At 41.7% G+C, this 22,741-nt stretch overlaps 1 protein-coding gene across 4 annotated transcripts in view; it reads left to right on the top strand.

Moving 5' to 3' along the window:
- FNDC3B (fibronectin type III domain containing 3B) overlaps positions 1-11,949 on the top strand; it is a 190,691-nt gene extending 178,742 nt beyond the window's left edge. For all 4 annotated transcript variants that reach the window (XM_027647357.1, XM_027647360.1, XM_027647359.1 and 1 more), the window contains exons 25-26: positions 1,677-1,804; positions 8,443-11,949. In XM_027647357.1, coding sequence (XP_027503158.1) covers positions 1,677-1,804; positions 8,443-8,754 — 440 coding nt within the window. In that variant the 3' untranslated portion in view covers positions 8,755-11,949. The remainder of the gene's footprint in view (positions 1-1,676; positions 1,805-8,442) is intronic.
- The last annotated feature ends 10,792 nt before the right edge of the window (positions 11,950-22,741 follow it).

Below are 22,741 nucleotides of genomic sequence, written 5' to 3'. Positions count from 1 at the left end.
GGTGATGCTGCAGGGAGGAGAGATCTGATGAGGCAAGATGGTGATGTTGATTCCCTTATGTATTCAGGGCAATACAGAGGAATTTATGTGATAAACTTAGTTCAGTTTTTCATCTATCAGAAGCAAATGTTTATTCTCCTCTAAAGTCTCCTAATTACTCATTTAGTGATGCCAACCCCAGAATAGCATTGTTGTTAATGGCAGTGTTTTGTAAGTGTCAGACAAAAATCTGCGTGTACTGGGGTGAGGGATGGAAGGAGGAGAAAAAATAATTGAGAATGTTGTTGTCAGCTGAGATGAAGGCGTCTATTATCAGTCTCTCAACACTGGCAGATGTGCAGAGGGAAGTAAATGGATATTGATTACATTTGGGTCCTCATATGATTCATGTGTTCCTCTTGGGTAGTAACAAATCAGTCTAAAATTCATCTAATGTATGCAGCAGCATTTGTTTCTTTGATAGACCCTCCTGTTGTCTGTTTTCTTAGGGTTGGGGCTCTATATTGCCTTTAACAAGCTCGTGTCCTTGCACGTGCACATGTTAACCACCTGCTAAAGTGTTCAGTGCTCTTGTTTCTCCCAGTTTCATTCTTTTTTTTGGTATTGTGCTTGCTTCCTCTGCCTGATCAAGAGGTTGGTGGACCCTGGATGCTGTTGCAGTTTTTTTATGCCTTCCAGTGGCAGATGCTTAGTTGTACATATAAACACACTGCCACTGCCAGTGCTCTGCTCAGTTCACCTGTGAGCTTGCCCTTGGGTTTTTTTGGCTTTCTGCTGGTGAGAGATCCTTTCCCAAGGACAGCAGCCTTGTGACAGCTGGCAAATGGAATTTCTCTGGAGTTCTAGTGAAAGCATTAGTCTAAGTCTGGCTCGAAATAGCAGGTCTGATCATTTGGGCGTCAGGCTCAGAGTTACATACAACTCTAAGTTTTTTAAATTATGCTTGTGATTTTGCTTCCCAGGCTTGACTTAATAATTTTCTGCATTAAGAGATTTAGCTTCCCTTCTCACATTCCTTCTATTTTTCCTGAATGAAATGTTTGATATTATTCCTCTCTTTCAATGACATGCAGCATGAGAGGAATGTGCAGTGTCTCCACTGGCACAGGTGTCTACTCAGAACTTCACAAAATTGCTGCTCTTATGAATGCCTGTGCAATTTGTATGTTGGCTTCTGCTTTGAAAAGATCAGTGCACAGCATTGCAATTGAGTTTTAAAAGTTCAAAGTTTTCTGTTGCATCCACCCCCCCTCTCTACTGGCTCACACAGATCAGAGATGATCTGAGAGCTCTCTGCCCTTTTGCAGAAGGCATCTGGGTCCTATAATAAACTTCTTACAAACTTGTTAATCAGCTCTAAATTTCACCCAGTTTTCTGTGGAAAGTGTTTATTTTTGTTTAATACCACAGGAATCCTGAACTGCTTCATCAGGCAAGACTATCCTGAAATAAATGAGCCTTTTGAGTGACTTAAATTTTATTTCTTTCATCCAGTGGTGATGGCAGTTTGAATTTTTTGGCCACATAAAGACAGTACAGATTATGTGCTACTTACCCCTGTGATGTCCCAAAGTTCCCTTTTTAAAATGTTCTGGTAAATATTACAGTGCTCATAAAATGAATAAGATTTCAGTGCAGTCTTTATATTAATTTTAACGCGTTTCATTTTATTGCAGCCCCTCGAGTGACACAGCTGGGAGGAAACTCCTGTGAAATTACTTGGGAAATGGTCCCACCCATGAAGGGAGATCCTGTTGGTTATGTTCTGCAGGTACTGGTTGGAAGAGAGTCTGAATACAAGCAGGTAGGGAAATGGTCTGGGTTTAATGTTGCTAAATTGATGTCATAACGGAAATGGTTTTGAAAAATTGCTGTGCTGCTTCTTTGTATTTGGTGATGTGTCAGGTGCACTTTAGTAAAGGCTGAGTCAAAATTAAGGGCTGTAATAGGTTGTTTTCTCCCCTAAGGGAGTATATAGAACATCATTATCTTATTGGAGTGATTTATGCTCTCTCTCTAGTTAACCACTATTTTTAACTGAACTAACCTTTGAGAAGTTACAATTCTCTCCACCCAGGCTTGCTTCTGAGCTTACTGGTGTTAACCATTATCTGAAGATGAGATGAAGCAGGTAGATTAATTCCTCCTTCACTAAGCCCATTTTAAGATCATCTATCAAGGATTTCAGTCAAGTGCACAACTTGAGAGTGGTTTGTTCATCTGCCCCATTCCGGTCTAAGGTTTTGATACACAGTTGTGTAAGTGCTGTCCATCCTTCCTGGCACTGTGGAAACAAAGGCAATGAAGTACAGCTCATCCTTCTTTTCTTGCCTGTCTTCATTAGAGCTCACAAGTGGACGCTTCCCCAGAGTAGTTCAGAACAGCTCATTCACAGCTAGACCTTTTGTTTCATCTGTCACACCTCTGACTATGTGATTTGTAGTGCACTTCATCTGTGCCCTGTCTGTTTCCTGTGCTTTCTTTCACTGTCATGTGGATTCCAATTAAGTCCAAATTAGGGAATGAGATATACTAAACCTTCAATTAAACCCTTAAAAATATGTGTAAGGTAGTACTTTTATTTATGCGTCTTTGTTCCTCTTCAGCCTGTTTTTGAGTGTTACTGTGAATTAATGAATTATCAAAAATAACATTAAAAATGCTGGACAATTCATGGGGGTGGTAAAGATTCAGAACCTGACTTGTTTTTGTCAGGAAATATTTTTGGTACTGGTGTAGATAATAAAACCTCTGTGTACTGCCTTGGCCTCGTAATGTCGGTGGCAAGTGGACTCATTTACTGTTGCCTGATGTACAAAGTAGCCTTGGTGTAACCTCCACACACAACTTTAGTAAACATAAGTCCAGTGTTTAAAATATTCTGGATATCCTCGGGGAGAACTGGGCATGGCTTCATGTTCCTTGGAGGTAGGTGATGACTTAATCTGCACAGTCAAGAAGTTGTGGTATGGAAAAAAAAAAAAAAAACCAAAAAAAACCCAACAAAACAGCAGTAAAGGGAATAAAACATACTTTCAGGGTCTTCTTATGTTGAAGGTCTTCATTTCTCACAAGGCATGAACCTGATGAGAGGTTTTTGCATGAGTTGGCACAAGTAACTCACTGGCAGAAGTTCCTGGCTGGGATGCTCAAAGCTGCCACTAGGACTTGTGTAGTTGGGCTGCCTGATACCCAGCCATGGGAAAGAGGGAGAGTTCACTATTTCACCTTCTCACAAATCAGTTTTGCCCATCAGAATGTTTCATTTTCAGCATGAATGTGGGTGGTGCCTCAGCAGTGGGGCACATCACTGACTGTCCATGGGCTGAGCTGCAGAGGCTGTGAGCGCACCCTGAGCTCCTGTTTTGTGCAAAGGAGATAAAATATGTAAATATCTTTGAGTGATTTTCTGGGTAGTACATTTCACTTCACCTCTGGCACTCCTGTGATCACCTGCTACTATTTAACTGAAAAGTAGTGTGATTGATATGTTCATTAATGTTAGTGATATGTTAATTACCTTTGAAGTGCAAATCCTAATTTTATTTTTAAATATATTTTGTTCCCTGCAAGTGACATATGTATTTTGCATATGTATCTCAAGGAGCATATTATATTTGAAATGTTTTGCAAATTGTTTTGAAGGGTTTCGCAAATGAACAATAATTGTAGATTTTCAGGCTATTAATTCCCCTGCTGCAGGATTAGCCACTGACATGCTAAACTACACTAAAGCTGTAGTTTCCCTCTAGATCATTTCCTCTGTACTCCAATGTTTGCAGCCCTCCACAGCCCAAAAGCTGCTGGTTTTCCACCATTTGACTTGCAGAGGTGATACCAAAGTACTCAAAAGCCCTTTTTTTCAGACTGGGACTATAACCATCTCCGCCCTTTTCTGGGAGAACATTATTTGTAAATATTTCTCTGCTGAGAATTGTCTGAAAAACTGGATTTGCAGGAACTAAACAGATAATATTTTAGCTCCCTGAAAAGTGTATTTAAAGAAATACTGAACTGCTCCTTTTCCTGTTTCTCACGTGATGTGTTCCTCTTTGTTTATTTGTATGCTTTATCTATTCAGATAATTTTAAAGAAGTAATGGCATACAATTCTTTTTAGGAAATCAAATCTTCCTTGTTTACGAATCAGGATGTAAACGGCAGCAGATTCCAGGAATCACTGACCTGGATTTGTTTTTCTGTTTCTCGCACCTTTATCTAGCAAAGCTTAGTCAGAATTTACCTTCAAATTGTGTTAAATAGGTTTGCTTAGTTTTAATCCAGAGTTGGGGAAGTGGGCTGGTCTGGGCAGCAGTTGCAGAGCTGGAGCTGGGGATAGTGGTTGTAATGCCCAGCAGCCTAAGGTTTAGTTTCCCAGCTGAGCAGCTCTGGGATTGGAATCACCCAGGAACCAGCTCCTCATCAGAACTGTCCATGGGAAATGAGAACTGAGCTTTTTAAAACTTCCTTAGCCTTAAATTGTTTGCCAGTGAGGCAAAATGTTCTACCTTTGAAATTTCCAAGAATTTAGAGGCAGTGGTGTTTCATCAGCTTCTGCCTCAACTTTTCTGGGAGAAAACTGTTCCCAAATGCTTTCCAAAAGAAGAAGAGGTAAGGGTAGGATACACTGGGTGTGTGGAAATTCCCTAGCAGTGTAGTGGGAAGCCTGCTCAGGCCTGCACCGAGGTTGGGTGCCTGCGAGAGCCCAGTTGATCTTACCAAGCTCTCACTTCTAATATTGTTTTTTCTTTGGTTTATTCTTTGTAGACACACAGTGTCTGGAACGCTTTGGTGAACTGTTTATTTGTGTAAAGCTCTAATCAGCCAAAAATTGGGTTTCCTTCTCTATTTTCCATAGTGAGTCAAAGGCACTTGTACTGGTTGCGTGCCAAAATACAGCAGACTTTTACAGCACCTGTTGGCATTTAGTGTTTAGTGCTACTTGCACTGAGTATTTTCTCTGCCTCCTGGTGCTAGTTTTGTGTCATGAGATGAAGCAAATAATTTCCTTCCTTTAGTGTTTTTCAGTGCAGATGGACCTCGTGGCAGGTGGTCTGAGGGCCTCTGGTTTCTCTGTGCAGGAGACAAGGCTGTCCCCACAATTCTGAAGGGTTTTATGAGCATCTCAGCAGTGGAGTGAGTGAAGCTGATGTTGAGTTTGGGTGAAATAACAAGCCAGTTTCCTAAAGAGAAATCTGTCAGGTGACTTTAGAAGAAGTTAAACCTATCAAGTGGACATGCTTTCAACATAGATTGAAACCCATCCCTGGAAGTGTTTAAGGCCAGGTTGGACAGAGCTTGGAGCAACTGCTCTAGTGGAAGGTGTCCCTGCCCACAGCAGGGGGCTGGAACAAGATGAGCTTTAAGGTCCCTTCCAACACAAACCATTCTATGATTATCACCATACAAAATAGGCTTTATTAATTATTAAATACACTGGTCATTGCAGTGGGATGCAACAACCAGGTAAGATTATCTTACACTTTCCATTGTGTTGCTTATAGGGTAATTATGGCTGTCATCTTGGAAGAGATGGAGGGAGGGTTGGAATTATTTAATGAGATCAGTGAAATTGAGAAACACTTGCCTGCAGGAATTCTCTGAGCTGCTTAGCTTGGATCAGTAGGATCAAATGCCATAAGAGGCTTCAGCAGCAGTTTATTACTTGTGATGATATTTTTGTTGAGGGAGCCAGGTGAAAAGCTCATCACGTTTTTATTATATTCTCAAGTGCCTAAACAGAAAAGCTGTTTTTAGGAACTGATAGTGATAAATTGGATAGGCACTTCACTTTGGCTTGTTGGCTACCAAAGCATAATGTGCTACGTATAAAACACTGTGCTACTTTATAGAGTTATATTTGATGTCATATTTGTTTGGCAGATTTTAAGAACTTATTCATAATTGTCAATTTTTTATTCTGTTGTGTATGTGAAGTCCATTCTCGGAGTGTAACAGTGTTCACAACCAAACATGTGTCTGTGCTGAGGGCACCCTGTCGTGGCTCCAGGGTGCTGCTGCAGCTGGTGACAGAGGATACAGAGGCTGCTGCCAGAAGTGGATGACAGTTAAGCACAACAATTTTTCACTTGTCACTGAGAAAGGACATAGGTCCACTGGTGCTAACTACTCATCAAACCACTGGAAGCAGGACAATTTCCACCACCTTCCTGGCACTAATGCAGGAAATGTTTTGTCTTTATCATTAGTGAATATTAATTCATGTATTCTATGCACTTTCAACTATTATTTCAAACTTCCCTTAAAGGTACACTCTTCTCTCACTTGGCTGTCTGGTCTTTTTCTGAGATGTGCTGTTGAGTAGCTGGCTCAAGTGAACTTGGTCATCTGTGCTTGTTAGACTGTAGTGAAGATACAGGTCTTTGATTTAGCCAGACTTGACCTCCAGTTACGCTGGTATTCGCCACGTTCACAGAACAAAACAAGTAAAAAAACAATTAACTGGAAAGAGTTTTTTCAGTGCAAAGACAACTTATGTATATTCCATCCCTGGTATTGGTTAAATGTTATTTATCAAGATTAGATTGTAAATTTTTTTTATTAAATGTCATTATTTGTATTTCACTGGATTTTTATTTTGTTTTAGAAGTGGTCAAATTGGTTGCAAAGGCAAGTAGAGCTTCTCTGATTATATGTTTGGAAATGAAGTTAATAATTACTTATTTAGGAATAAGCTAATAGTTAACCACTTATAAGGTGCAGCACTGGTGATGGAGTAGGTGGAGGACACTTGCCCTCAATGGGCAGGTGTTAGAAATGGAGTTGCCATTGGAAAACAGAGTGGCAGAAATGTTCTTGGGATGAGGTGTGCTTTGCAAATAGGTGTCCCAACCCTCACATTACTTCTGTGGACTGCTACAGCACTTTGTTTTGTTTTCCCTGCAATTACTTTAACTTACTGACTCATTTCTCATTGGCATTGGAAAGACAAACAAAGACAACAAGAAAGGCAGCAGTGCATAGGTGTGGCTACTCGGAGGGATTTATGGTATGAATTTGTTGTATTCCTATCACTTAACCTAGAGGGAAATTCCTGAAGATACTGAGGGTACTTGAGGAACATCACATTTATTTAAACATTGTTTCTTGATCGGTGCCTGGGAGCCAAGAAACATGAGCCAGTTGGAGGACTTCTGCTTCGTCTGGAAACCCAGAGTCACCATCATTCACACTGTGTTAGGAAAAGCTGCAAAAGTTTAAAAGGAATGGGGAGAACAAATGAAGAAAAACCTTAACTTTGTCCCAGACCTTCTCAAGAAATCAGCGACTGGCTGTTTAACCAAGGGATGAGTCTCAGGGAAAAGCAGGGCAGGAAAGCTGGGCTCCTTAAGTGGTGTTTAGCTGAGCAGGTCTCCTTCCTCCTCTTTTCTTACTCCAGAGTAATGCACAGGAAGTCCTTTATGGGCTCAGGTCTAATTTCCCACTTGCTACCCTCTTCTAAGATGAGTTCTGGCCTCTGGGAGGGCAGAGTGCTCTCAGCCGTTTGCTCCTGCAGTGAGGAGAAGGGAAAATGAGTGGTGGAAGAAGTATCTGAAGTTCAAGGTAGTTTTTCTCCCAGCAGACACAGGCACTTTATGACACATTTTTCATTTCATCAAGTACCAGTTTCAACAACCCTCTGTTATATGAATAATTTGTTTTCAGAGTTTGAGTGTTTCCAGTGGTCTTTTTCCATTTACATCACCAGACTGTCTCAGATACTCAGTTCTCTCTCCTTTCTCATACTGTGACTTGTGCTCTGAGTCGTGCAGTACCTACGTTTGATTAACCTAAATATGTGATGGGTTTGGATTAGTAAAGAACCAAATAAAATGCAGTCAAGCGTAGCTTTTCCATACTTTAATAATATTTTATTATTTCCACCATTCCGAAAGTGTAATTTGTGGCAAAACTGCTGTTTATTGAGAGAAATGTGAGGGAAAATACATTAAAATAATGTCTGTAAGCAATTTTACAATTACACATTGAATGACTTGCAATAACCTTCTTTGCAGGTTCTCTTTCTTTTGGGACCAGACATAGTTATTAAGTCTTAGACATGTTTTAGGCATAAAATCACATTTTAGGAGTACAGAAATATGTTTGTTAGCACACCCACAAAAGATGAGTGTGTCTTATGATTGATGTGTTGTCTGAAGTGTTGTCTGTCCCTGTGTGCACTGATACTGTTGAACACTCTGTATTGAGATCTCCCATGGCTTGACATCTCTCACATGCCTCTGTTTTTCCAAAACCTGCATTGACCTGGTGAATTCCTTCCCTTGAGAGCTCCCCGAGTGTTTCCTTGGAGACTTGACTGAACCTCCTGGCTCACATCCTTGTGAAATCCTACATTATTACTTTTTTAAGTTGTTTGATGCTACGGAAGTAGGAGGTTGTCTTGCTCTGCGTGTTTGACCAGGCTCCCTGTTCTGTTTTGAAGGTGTACAAGGGAGAAGAGACCACATTCCACATCTCAGGCCTTCAAGTCAACACAGACTATCGGTTTCGCGTCTGCGTCTGCCGCCGGTGCTTGGATACCTCACAGGAGCTCAGTGGACCTTTCAGCCCCTCCGTTGCCTTCGCGCTCCAGCGGAACGATATCGTGCTTGCGGGAGAAATGGGAAGCGTGGGTGACCCCAAGATGAAGAGCATGATTCCTACTGATGAACAGTTCGCAGCCCTCATCGTTCTCGGCTTCGCGAGTTTGTCGATTATATTCGCCTGTATATTACAATACTTCTTTATGAAGTAGAGAATTCAAAGGAAGTTTTGAGATACAAATTTAACTAATGCTACGCATTATAATCCACACATTTATTCAGATATTCCTTGTTTGTTTTTTTTTTTAAATCCTTTTGTTCTACCATACATTTTATATACTTCTCTTGTTTTTACAGTTCTAGCTTGAAGAAAGATAAATCAGTGTTTTGATGCACCTTTTTGAAATTCAAAACTAGGAAGTGGTCAAACTGGAGAAACAAGCAAACCAGATACCAAAAGCAAGATTTTTTCCTTTTTCCTTCACAATTTCAAAATTGTCACCAATTTGCCTTTTCAACATTGTTTTGGGTTTTTTCACTCAAGTTCGTACAGTCTCTTATTTTATCTTAACTATTTAGGAAATTTTAATCATGAGTCACTTTTTTTGTCTCTTCTTTTTCCTTCTAAACATTAGTCACAAGTGTGTATAGTGATGAGGCTAGAATACAGTGTTAGTCAAGTACCAGTTTTTCCTTGAACAGTATTAGCAATGTTGCCTAAGAATTATTCACTACATCTGCCCCAGTTTTTCAAGATAAAACCTAAGTTGTTGTTTTAACTGTTTAGTGGATTTAAATTGGAACAGTATCCTGCAGTCAAAAAACCTTTTTAGTTATCTGTTGTTTTTACAATTACAACACTATAAACTGCTTGTATAAGAAATCAAATAACCAAACTGCGTATAAATTATGAAGCATTATAGATTCTTTTTTACCATTTTGATTCCTAGCAGTAATTTTAAGAGGGCATTGTGCAATAGTTAGTTATTCCCATGTTCAGCTATTTAAAAGCTGCTTTAACTTGTCTGTTTGTCACTGTATATAACTATTCCTAATCTAATACTAGATATTATTCTATTATATTCAGCCTGATTTATATGATTCAAGCTGGTGGCAGCTTACTGCCTCTACTGAATTAGGTGAAATTTACACTCAATGGAAGCAAACTTTACTGTCAGTTGATCTTTTATTATTATTATTATTTTTTGAAGGGGTATCCATTTTATGGAACTTTCTTGGAGGTATGAGAAATCACATCTGTTCGTTTTAAATACCTTAAATGGGTGTCATTGCTGTTCTTACCACGGGGCTAATTGAAATAACTTGGTACCTGGCAAAACTGAGATGAGAGTCCTGCAGAGGAACGGTGCCTGCTCTGATGGCAGTGTCCCCCCTCCTGCCTGCCCCTTCCCAGACACGTTTTAATCCATCGAGACACTAGATTTTTAACTCTTGAGTCATGGGGTTATTTATATTAAGTCAACATTGTGCAAGTACCTCAGGGACATAAATGAGCTGGAGGTGCAAATAGATTCCAAAAGGGTGCAACAGACACAGTGTATTTCCCTGCCTTTTGTTTTTGTATATTTTTGCTACTTGGTTTTGCTCTTGTCCTAGCTTTTTTTGTGCTCTGTCTCCATCGTCTAAGATTCAGTGTCCTGTACTAGCATTATATTCCCTTAACCAAAGTAATGGGGAAAAAACAACATTATTTTTGTTTTTAGGTTTATTTATACTATATACTGCATACAGTACTTTAAATACCAATTACAGTGCAATCTTTTTATTTATTGTAAAAAAATAAAAAATAAAAAGTGTACTTATGTACTAATCCCCCCCCCCCCCCCCCCCCTAGCATGTTACATTTTGTCTGTTTTATACTGTTGTACTTTAGGTCAACTTTTTACCTGGCAGCATTCCTAGTATTATTAATCTTCTTACATTTTCTTGTGTTTTTGAAGATGGGAGCATCTAGTACATTAAATGCCAAAAAAACCCATTATCAGTGATTCAAACGTTTACATGTATCCAAAAACATAATCATCTCTGGAAAGAAAGTGCTAAGATCAATGAATTATTCTGTGTGCCTCTCTAGATGTAGCAAATATTAGAAATGTTCTGTATTTTGTTATTGACTATAATTAGTTTAATTTAGCCTTGCAAACTAATGGCATTGAGCTAAATATATATATTTTTTTGTTTTTTTGCCAAAGTCATGGCTTGTCAAATTTATTTACATCTTATTTAAATTTATTTGTGATATGAAATTTTGTGACCTTGCATCTGTATTTTGTGAGCAAAGCATATACAGCTGTTTTCAGTGGAGGGGAGAAGAGTGTATTTTTTAAAACAATGAAAAGACCGCTAGTTTGGAAACTCAGAAATTTGAATAGATTCCCTTTTTTTTTATTTTTGGAGTATTGTTTGAGCAGTGCTGCTATGAAATCCGAGCTGGACACCTTTTTAAGAAATAAAAAAAATAAAACCTGCTTTAATAAAGATTGAGGATAAAAACCCACCTTGTTTTGGATGAGCAATTTTGAAAGGTTGAAATACAAATGATACTAAAAGCAGCGGGCAGAAGTGTCAGGAAGATCAATCAGTTACACTCAAAGCATTTCTGTCATTGCTGATATGTTTGGTCCCTTCTAACCACACAAACCAGAAGACCCAGCCCAAGCCTGAGGTTATTGGAGGCCGTGCACTGGAGGAGCTGGGACAGGCCCTGGAAGAGTTAATTTGACATTCTTTTAGTCTGTATATTCTGCCATAGTGATTGTCATATGATTGTCATTCACATAATAATGACAAAGTAAAGGATCACAGATGTCAGACCCTCCCCATTGCTGATGCCTTGTCCCTTCCCAAACATCCTCATGCCCTTGATCCAGCAATAGCAGGTGTTGGATCCCACCCCGGGGCTCTCTGCTCTCATGGAAATCACCACCAACGACAAAGGTAGAATGAAACACTAAATATTTGAAACCCTTAAGGAAGGAAAGAGATGTTTTTGTATTGTTCTGCCTTTTTCTTTATGAACTTGAAGTGTTTTCTAATCTTGTTTGTTGGCTCCAGTAGCTCAGTATTCAGTGTCACGATTGAGAAGTGCCCTAACTGAATGTGTATGAACCTTATCCTTGCACAGTTCTTTAAATTGAAAAAAAAAAAAGTTTTTACCTCACTATGGGAACATACATTCCAAGCTTTTCAACTTTAAAAAAAAAATAATCATAAGTTTTCTTGTATTGTAAATTTTAGACTATTTCATATGCATTATATTAAAACTGCCATATCAATTTTAATGTATAGATTTTGCAAATACTACACTATGTATGTAAGACTTAACTGTATCTGTAGTGTATATGTAATATATTTATGCCCAATAAATGTTTTAATTCTTTCTGATATTACCAGGAGTTACTTTAATTGAGCACAACCCTTTGGGTCTACGTGGATCCTTCTGGCAGATCAGTGCTGTTGTGCAGCCTGGAGTAGGGGTGGGAGCCCCAAATTTACCTCAGAATGCTTCTGGTTTGTAATTGCAGTGGGTTTGTGTTACTTGTGAAGCATAAGTTTATAGGAATAACCTTGAAGTCAGGTGTTCTGATAACTTCTTTTAAATGCTTTGCATGAAAAATTATGGATTATAAAAATATACCTAGATTTTTTTATCTCTTAGTAATTAAACACTTGAAATATCAGAGATTTTAATTTATTAAATATGTACAACAAATTCAATTACTCATCATAACAAATTAATCTAATATGTATACATGGTTCTTACCAAACTCATTAATATTTATTTTTTAAATGCTTTTCTTCTTCAAATCACTGCATAAATATAAGATTTCATTTGTTTGTTTGTTTTTTTTAATTACTGCAGTTCACAACATGAGAGGGGTTTTCCTAGGGAAATACAGTAATGTTTTTCACTTGGTTGCTCAGCCTTTTTGTTTAAGCAGTGCTTGCCAAAACAATCTCTTTAAGAAAACCTTTTAAATATGTCTGTAGAATAGCAATCAGCCTTTTGATATCTGAAGAGATCTTTTTAGTGGTCCCTGGTTTATTGCCACGAGTGTCTGCAGAGATGCTGGAGGGCAGTGAGAGCCCAAGGGAGCAAAGGAGGCATTTGCTGTTTGAGCTTGAAATGTTCCCTTGTGATGTCACCACCCACAGGTTTGTGCGGAGGTGCTGGGTCCCTCTCCCACTCCCAGACTAGGCAGAGCTGGATAAGTAGCACTAACTTCACGATGGATTTTGTTTTACGAGGAAGTACAGAGCAAGTTGTAACCGGGCTTGGGCGATAGCTGTGTTTGCCAGCAGCTCTTGCCTGCTGTCAAGAAAAGTACCACCTTTGCAAAGGTCTGAGAGAGAGCAGAGGCTCGTATTTTTGGATGTTTTTGTGGCCTTCTCAGCAGCCTTTGGGATGGTCCAGCAGTGGGATGTTGACCCTGGTGCAGTCCGAGCACTGTCAGGTCTGCCCGCAGCAACCCATGGTCCCCGGCCGCCGTTTCTATGGCAGCAGCGATTCTCAGTGATCGCAGGGCCCGCTCAGAAACGAGCAGGTAGAATTTGTTTTGCTCTTGGCTTGAGTTGCTGTTGCGAGCTCAGAGCACGTTTGGTTTGGTGGAGCAGAGTCGAGCCCCGTTTAAAGGGGGGGGTCTCCGTGAGAAACCGGTGTGTCAAAGCCGTGTCCGGCACGAACGGAGCCCCGCGCTCCCCAGGAGGGGGATCCAGCAAACAGGATCCGGAGGTGGCATCAGTCCGTGTTGTTCATCTCATGTAGAGCGTTACCTGCCAGGCTCACTTGTGTCTTTGAGTTTTAGAAGATGCTCAAATCCAGCCTGCTATAAATAAACAGCATGTTGCCGTGGGATTTAGGTGCTGAAAAAATCTCCAGAGCAGTTAATTAGGGGTGAGATAAGAAAGGGTTTATTTGCCAAGGCTAAGATGTTACAAGACACGAGCCCCTGTGCCTGAGAGGTTACATTTTATAACACCATCCATCCAATCCCAGATGTGTCCACCCTGTGGCCTTTACTCTGGTCCACCCCGGGGTCCACCCCCTGAAAATGGGTCTGGGGTGCATTTCGGGACCACCTACTTCATCACCTTCACCATCATCAGAGCACAAAGGGTACATAGTTACCTAATTCTTGACCATATTCTGTGGTTTAGGCCCAGATATGCTGTTCTGCCAACAATCTAGGCCTTGCCTTGACAAAAGACTAAACATTTCTGCTGTATTCAGAAGTAGGACTGATAATGGGGAGCATAGAATGGGGTAAGAGGGTTAAGGAATGTATAAACAAGGGTACTGGAGAAAGGGAAAGGGACAAAGAAGGGAAGGGTTTCTGCTTTTAAAACCTACTTATAAAACTTACAAGTCTTACAAATATTAGAAAAATAATAAAAAAAAAAAACATTAGGGGCTTAAGGCATCAAGCACTTGCTGAAGGGAGGTGGATTTTAACTCCAGCCTTTGTGCCAGAGGACCGAGGCTCTTCTGCCTGTCCTTGCTGTCTTGAAGCGTGGCTGAGGTATTTAAAATACCCCTGAAAATTAAATACTTGGGCAACCCTAGCCCATGGCAGGATGATCATTAAGGTCCCTTCTAATCCAAACTGTGCTATGATTCCATTCTATGAATTTATGGACTAGGAAGATGGGGTGATTCCCTTCCCCCGCCCCCCCCAGCAGGATGGTTCTGTTAGACCTGTCTGCACCCAAAGGTATTAGAGGCAAATTACAAAGAAATTAGCCTGGAAAAGTCTAAATTATATTTGCTCTAAAAATTTTTCTAGAATTGTCACAGAATTCATGATGTATTGTGATTTATTGTAGTGGTGTAGAATTATACTCTCTGTCCTTAACCTGGCTGGGAGTAAAGATGTAAATGTTGTGTCTTATTCTGAGGATGAGAACAAGTAAGTAGAGAGGGGAATATGGATATTCTGTTTCAATGTTTTTATGGCTGAGCAGAAAAGTCAGCTGAGATCCCCTGAAAGGGCTATTTCATCGGTATTGCATTTAATAAATTCTGAACAATTACATCTGTTTCTGCTCTTGGCAATTGCTCTCACAATGCCCAGATTCTTGGCTGGGTGAAATAAAAAGAGGTTTCACAAGATGCTTTCAAACACAGTGGATTAGCCTGGGATCTGCTGTTATTTAAGTGAATGTACTGTTATTAGTTAAGAGTAGTTACATTTATTGTACTAATTGGTGACATAGATGGTCTTGCATGCAATCAAAACTATTTTTAGGTCTCCTGACATGGTTAATAAATAACTGCTTGGGTCATTGTGCTCAGTGGATGTCATTTCTTGGTAATTTTATTAGCTCATCTCTCTCACTTTCTGTCATATGAAAGCTATTGCTCTCCACAAATAAAATAGAGCAAACAGTAGGGATGCAGAAGTCTTATGAGGATTAATTTGTGAATAGGGTTGACAAATTCACCCTAATCCAGTGCAAATATTGCCTTTATTAATTTATAGCTCAAATGCCCTTTCTTCCCACAAAATGCTTGTGACCTGGGGGTAGTGTCCTCTGTTCAGAGCCTCTGCCTTACACACTGGTGTCCCCAAGATGTAGGTTGGTGCCTGCCCAGCCATCACTGCAGCACATTGGGGTTTGGCACACTGAGGAATTTGGGTCTTTGCACTCAGCAGGGCCGAGTGTTCCCTGGGTTGCTGCTGTATGGACTTTGTATGGTGTTGGATGTAGCTCTGGGTTAGTGATTGCTCTGGATTGTGGCGCTTAAGCTGCTGCTACTCCTGTCTTTGCCTTCTTTCCAGTGTGGGGGTTCAGAGTTTCTTCAGTGCTTTAGGGCTCTGTCCCATGTCCTTGTTTAAAGTGTGGGGTGATTGACTTCATTGTTCTGAAATCAAAAACATCACAGCCATACAGTTACTCCCTAAATGAGCCCTGCCTGGGCAGTGATGGTGCAAGCCCCTTCCTCTGGCTCAGAGCAGCCTGTCTTGCAGGATGAGAGATTTGATACAGATCTTATCACAGCCTGTGGCAAGGGCACTCCTCTGGCTCTGTGGCAGACTCCAGATTGCACTCTGGTGTGGGAAATCAGGCATGAGCTCCCAGCAAAGACTGAAAGAAAGCAGGTAAATATGAATCTCTCATGGTTTTTTGACACTGCAAAAAGAGTAGCTGGTCCAGGGTGACTTCCCTGTGAGGATGGTGAGGCCCTGGCACAGCTGGTACAGAGAAGTTGTGGCTGCCCCATCCCTGGGAGTGTTCCAGAGCAGATTGGACAGGGCTTGGACCAACCTGGTCTAGTGGAAGATGTCCCTGCCTATGGCAGGGGATTGGGACTAGATGGTCCTTAAAGTCCCTTTCAACCCAAATCATTCCATGATTCTGTATTACCAGCATTAGACCAGAGGTGCTCAGGGCAGAGCCCAAGGCAGCCGCTCATCTCAGGGATGAGCCCCACACCAGCACTTCTCTCCTGGGACTAGGGTACAGCCAAGGCACATGGAAACCATTGGGCTGGGTACCCACTTCCCTCTTCACAAACTAAGTAGTGCAGTGGGTTCAAAGCTACATGTTCCATCAAAACTGGCTCAGGCAGTTGCATCTTCCATGGCCCCACACTCGTGCACCCAGCACAGCACAGCGAATTTTAGAAAAAGCATTGTCACCATTTGATAAAAACACCCAAGTGCTATCTGCTGGGCAGGGTGCCTGCCCATGTGCAATCATGAATATTGCCTTAACTTTGGTGAGAATTGGTAGTATGAGTTTTTGCTGCTTTTTTGTCATACTGCCGTGTTAAAGCTATTTAAATCCCTGCACCCCAGTGCTCATCGTGCTGCAGCCTCACTGCAGAACAGGCTGGTGGTGTCCCTGCCTGCCCACCCTAATGAGGGATGATTTGTAGCAGCAGGTTATTAGTGGAAGGACGCTGTGCAGGGAAGAACAATGTGGATAAAGGCTTGGAAATAGCCATGCCTTTTCTCTCATGGACAGCACCGCAATCATGAGAAAATCAATCAGAACATGAGAAAAAAGCAAAGGGAGTAATGCTCTCCCTTTTGATTCAGCAGCATTCAAGTGGGGGCAAATGCTGGGAGAGCATGTCCTGAGCCCTCAGAGCAGCCCCTGAAGGTGAGAGTGGGGTGCTTTATTTCTGAGAGCAATTTTGCCTTATGGGCTCGCGCACATCACCAAAGCTTCATTGTGCTCCCAGTGAAAGAATCAAAGCAGGCGTGGAGAGCCCTTAAAATGCCTTCATTTGGCAAAACACAGAGTGGTTTATCTCCAAGCACAACTAGAGGAAGGGTGTATTTGTGCGCAGAACAAGAGACCAGAGATTGGCCACAGGGCAGTACATGGTTTAGGTGCTAATTTAGGACCTGGTACCCTCCTTGTGAGGGGCAGTCCTGGGAGTCAGGCAGTGGTCCACCATTGATGTCTGTTTGGAGCCAACCCCATGTGTGAAGGACATAGGGACTTGTCCATGAATGCCCAAATCCCCAGGGAAGACTACCACTCTGGTGGTTTTCTGGGATACCACACAATGCTTATGGTCCTCTGCTCACAGTGTGTTTGCTCCTTGAGCCTGCTCCCAGCTGGCAGTGTGAGAGCTTGGCACTGTTTCAGAGATGGGATCCAGGTGACACTGCACATCAATGTGCACCATGGCTCTGGAGGTGTTTGCTCTCCAAAACTGTGCTGCAGAGCCACCCACCTCTTGCTGAGCAAAACCAAGCCAGTGTGTTTTCAGGTCTCAGACAAACGTGCAGTCAGCATCACCAGGTCAGCTCCAAGATGAGGCAGAGGTGCTTTTTGAGATCCAGGTATTAGGGTTAATGAGAGGCTCTGAGTTCTGTTCTTATTGTAGAAGTCAGGGCATGCAGTCAGAGCACAGCTGAGGTCGGGAAGGGCCATAACATGCAAGTGCTGGACTTGGAAAGGAATGGAGACCTTTCTGCTGGGAAGAGCACTGAGAAAGCCTGTTAAATGCCCACCAAGTGTGTCAGTTACATTGGGTAACACTGATGTACTGTGTTGTGTGCTGGAATGAAAACTGGACTATAGCTTGACTACAGAAACCTGTAAACCTGCATTAATAGAAGGCAGATTAAATTTGTCCTTTTCTTCATCCTCTTCCGCTGTACTTGCATAATCACAGTACAGAGGTGAGAGACAAATCCTGACCTAACATTTGCTTTTCTGTTTTTTTTGTAAACAGCAGCAACCAGGGCTCTGGAAACGGGCTTTATGATCTAATAGAGCTGGCACAGTGGGACCCCATCATTTAACAAACTGCTTTGGGCTAAAGTTTGGCCAGAGACATGAGGCACAAAGCTAAACCCCTGCAGGTTTTACCTGTTTCGCACCAGAAATCGTGTTTCAGGGTGAAAAGCCATTGGCAAGCATGTCTGTGTGAGGAGGTTATTTTGCTCCTGTGAAGTTCCTGGTCTATGTGTGGAGCTGGGAAGGAGTCTGCTGTGGTATATCAGGTGGGAATGCACAGGTGGGAGGAGATGGCTGCGATGTGGGGGTGGAGAAGGGTGTACCACTGCCCTAGATGGGTGATGGAGCTGCCTAAATGGACAGATACAATTCACATTAATGTCCTGCAAGCTTCCAGTTCTCCAGGTGCTGCTGGAGTTCTACTGGGCAGTGTGTAACTCCAGCTACACGTGCCTGACAGCAAATAGTGTAAAACTGTAGAGTGCTGCGTAGTCCCAGGACGTGCCAACTCCTGCAATGGCATCTGTGGATATACATCCATCTGGATCACCTGGAGGATTTTTGAGGCAGCTCCTGTGTGTGCACAAGCCCAGGGCCTGGTGTCAGGATTCGGGAGCAGATACAAATCCCACTGCAGGTGGAGGTGTTGCCTTGGCCTCTGGTACATGTTCTCTGGTTGTTAGGGACCACCGGGTTGCAAAGCAGGGCTCTGGAAGCAGAGCCAGTGTTTCCTGTGTTCAACTCCCACTGGTTGAGCTCTCCACAGGCTCCAGTGTCAGCCAGAGGTTACTTATTTCCCAAATAGTGTTTAAAAATTTGTGAAATTTGGCTGGTATTGTTTATTAGGAGTTGTGAGAATGAAATCCACTGGGCTCTCAGCTGCAGCGGGAGGAGGGCGATTCAGGGTGTGGGGGAGAAACAACATGGACATCACTGGGAGATGAGTTAGATGGATTTCTTTTGTTCCAAATTTGAATTTTTTTTCTCAAAATGCAATTTACCTCTTCAAGGCCACAAGGTTTTTGCAAAGGATACAAACTCTATGGAATCTCATCTGGAAACACTGACTGGGCTCAGAGCAGCAGCACCCCAAAACCAGCAAAATCCATAACAGAGAGGGGGTTCTCCTGGGTATTTAAGTATCTAACAATTGCTGCTTTAAATAGGGCTTATGCAAATGCCATTTGACACAAACTTACATAACTGCTGAATATCTATCATCTCAAATTTTGACATGTAGGTGCTATTTTTCCAGTATATTTTATTTTTGGCAAAAATACAATAGGACATGATTTTCTGTCTGTGCCTGCCTCCATCAAAGGTACTTTTCTAAAATGAATGAAGATTTCTGGTAAAGTCCTTTCAACCTGTTTCATCATCAATTTAACACAAGAAATAAAATGCAGCCAAATTGTTCTCGTTTATTTGTGAAGCTGTGATACAAAATGTAGAGGTAGAAAAGCTTTTAAAACTGGAACTGTTTGATGAATGAAACTCCAGTTATTTTCTCTATGGGCTACTGACATACAAGTCAGTAAGAACCAGCAAAATTTTGACTCTTAAAATCTCTATATGGTTTTTGGGTTTTTTTCAGTCAAAACTGGCAAAGTTCGTTCCGACAAGGAAGAGTTTCCAGAAATGGAAAAGAAAGAACTCTTCTGAAAGAACTCTTCCTGCAGAGCTACCCTGTCTGTCACATTGATAAACAGCCCTGTGCCTGCAAGGGCTTTTGTCTTTCCTGCACGAAAAACGGATCTCAAAAGCCATGTCCAGACCCTAAATAGGACGGGGGCACACCTGTGCTCTTTCATGTAGGGAAGGCTTTGGGGAGAAGATGCCAGGAACATCAGGTGCTGTGGAAATACCCTGGGAAGTAGAGGAGAAAAGCTCTGTCTCTGCTGGAAACTGTTTGCCAGTCCATGCTGAGAACTGTGGTAGGTGAGAACAGATGAGATCAGTGCCAGCACTGCTTTGCCAGCACAGGTTGTTTGCCACTCCCTTCTCTGCCTGCAGCATCCCCTCTGCCCCTGCACAACCTGTCAGACACAAGGCAGGAGGAACCTTTACCTGTGTTACTACCTGAGACAGATTGATGATACCTACCTTGGCCTGACTTCGCTGTTCTTCAGTAAAAAATGCTCTTGAAATCTTGCTCACACTTTTTTTTTTCCAGTGAGGTTATTTCTTACAACTTGGGCAAGGCCAGCTGGGATGGAGCCCTGAGCAACCTGATCTAGTGGGTGGCAACCTGCCCATGGCAGGAGGTTGGAACTGAAAGGTCTTTGATGTCTCTTTTAACCCAAACTGTTCTGTGATTCTATGAATAACCCTCAAGACAAGCAATGCTGGATTCATCCATCAGTGCTGATGGGGATGTGTGTATCTTTCTGGAGGCATCAGGCAAGAGTTGATTTTATGTTACAAAAGTGAAGGTTATCCAGGTTTTGGGTTTTTTTCCTTGCTTTCCATATAAAAGCAGTTCATTTTGCACTGGTACCAGTTTGAAGCAGTGGTCCCTATTCACCACCTGCAGTCAGCATGTCCATGTTACTCCGCTGACTTTAGCACGTCTATATAGAAAAGTTTTAGAACTGAGGGAAGCAAAACTAATGGCTGGTGTCTTGCCCGTGACAGCTACAGGGTGTGTTAAATGTTTAAGTGTTCTCTGCTAGATATGAAATATTTTCCTGCTTGTGCAAGAGTCATATGGAAGTGGCTACTCTTCTTTGATGAAAATGCATGTAGGTTTGGCCAAATGTCCAATAACTTGCAGAAACAAATCTATTTCCTTGGTGAGAAGGAAGGAAGAAGTCCCGTCCTCCCTCCCAAGAAGCAGCCCCTTTCTTTCTGACTTTTGTGACCCCAGGTTAAATGTTTAAATTTCATTCTATACACAAAGTTGTGGCAATTTCACAGTGTTTCAGTATATAGCTAAACTTTACAGTCTCTCCTGATGAAGTGTTCAGGCTAATTGAAGTAATTAGTGTGTATGTAGTTTACGTGCAGCAATTAAATGTGTCTACATGGGGCTCCCACGGGCAAGGACAGGGCATGGCAGTGCTGAGCCAACCCAACAGAGACCAGCTCCTCCAGCCTGTGTGAATCATGCCAAACCCTCCACCAACACTGAGCCAGTAGGGTTATAAAGGGTCTTATCACTTTATTTCTTTTTCTGTTCACATTTAATACCACAGACACAGCTGAGACTCGAAACACTGATGTGATGCCGGGTGCGTGTGATGGGTTTGTTTACACAGACGGGTCATTAGTGAGCTCACATCTTCACAATCCTTTTGAGATTCCCCAGTGTCTTGTTTCCCTGAGTTGCATGACATCTGCCATCAGATCTGCTTGTCAGTACACGAGTGAGAGAACAAAATGGGCAGTGAGGTGGATGTGGTTAGAGGTGAAGTGGGAGATGATCCCATAGCTCTGCAGTACCTTAATGTATAGTGTGTGTACATCAAACCTGTGCTCCTGCGAGCATGGAGTGGGGAGGGCACAGGCTCAGGTCCCACCAAGGAGCAGCAACCAGCCCCTGACCCCAGCAAAGCACCAGGTGCTAGGAAGGACGTGGTATGTAGAGAAGAGGCCAAATTCTCTTGTGAATTTTACCTGAGCAGCACCGCCAGCTAGAGGTGTAACAGGTGTAAAGTGGCCCAGTGTGAATGAGGGTTTGAAGGCAGGAAAGCTTCTGCTAACAGCAAATTCATTAAGGAGAATTTAAATTCATTATGGAGAATGAATACTAGAACCAAGTGAACAGAAAGCTGCTAACACACATGCATGCTCTCCAGCTCTATGAGCTGGAGCTCAAAATCCACGTGTTGGTGAGACAATATAAGACATATTTATTAGCACAGCGGATGGAACATTTTCTGGTTTGCCTTGAAATGGCATACTTAAATCTAATTTAAGATTTTTATGAATCAAGTATGAGAATGTGTCTGCCTGTGTCTTTTAATGCAGATTTTTCTATTATTTTCTCAGGTCACGTTGGTTAAAAAATGTAAAATGTTCTCAATTCAATACTGCAGCAAACGAGTACAATTGCACACTGGGCTTTACGGGGGGATGTGGGACTGGGAACTGGCTGATAGACTTCAAACAGAAATGTGGAGGGAGTTTACAAGCAGGAGACCTGTCCTCAGCAAACCTTGGGGTATGGAGGGGCACAGTTAGGGACAGGTAGCCACAAACTTGTTACAAATACTAAATAAATACAACTAAAAGCTTCCAAGTTCAACCACATCGTGTCACTCACAGTCACACTGAGCAAAACAAGTACAGATGATTTAGCTAGTATAAAAAAAAAGAGAGACTTTGGTGGGAGATTGCATTCCACATTTTTATAGCATCACCGCAGTCCTGAAGTCAGCCCTGTCCTTGTCCCACTGATATATATTTTAAAAAAATATTTCAGTACAGTCATGTTGTAAGCCACTTCTGTGAAGGCATTTTTTGTTTCCTTTCTACTTGGACGTGACATGAAGGTCATTTATTTTTAGCATGTGTAAAAATTACCCATTTTACCTCTCCTTTTTTTTTTTGTTTTTAAGAAATCATTTTCTCCTTCTGAGAAAAACGTGAGCTTATTTAAAAATCAAGATTATGAAAAGTGTATCAAATTTCACGTTTACTACTCCAAAAAGGCAATTCAGTTTTCTCTCTCTCGGGCCTGGTTATATGGTAGCAAAATTCTTAGCAAAATTAAAGCTAACTCTGGAAACATTCAGCTCGAATTAGCTGCTACTGAAGTTATACAGGTGGGCCACATTTGCTTGGTCAGGAGGGCACAAGCCTAGATCTGGGCTAAAGTCAGCATTAAAAATTCATATGGGCAAAAGCAGCAGACAAATTATACTTGAGTGTTTCCAAATTCTGTGACCATTTGTCTCCTTTTATAGTCTCAAAGTTTAGCTTGTTGTTTTCTGGAACCTTTAACTGTCAGCATTACATCTTTCAGCAGAACCAGACGAT

The sequence above is a fragment of the Corapipo altera genome, unplaced genomic scaffold (assembly GCF_003945725.1).
Source record: "Corapipo altera isolate COAL_440 unplaced genomic scaffold, ASM394572v1 113, whole genome shotgun sequence".
NCBI classification, from domain to species: domain Eukaryota; kingdom Metazoa; phylum Chordata; class Aves; order Passeriformes; family Pipridae; genus Corapipo; species Corapipo altera.
This window is presented reverse-complemented; position numbering and strand designations above follow the sequence as displayed.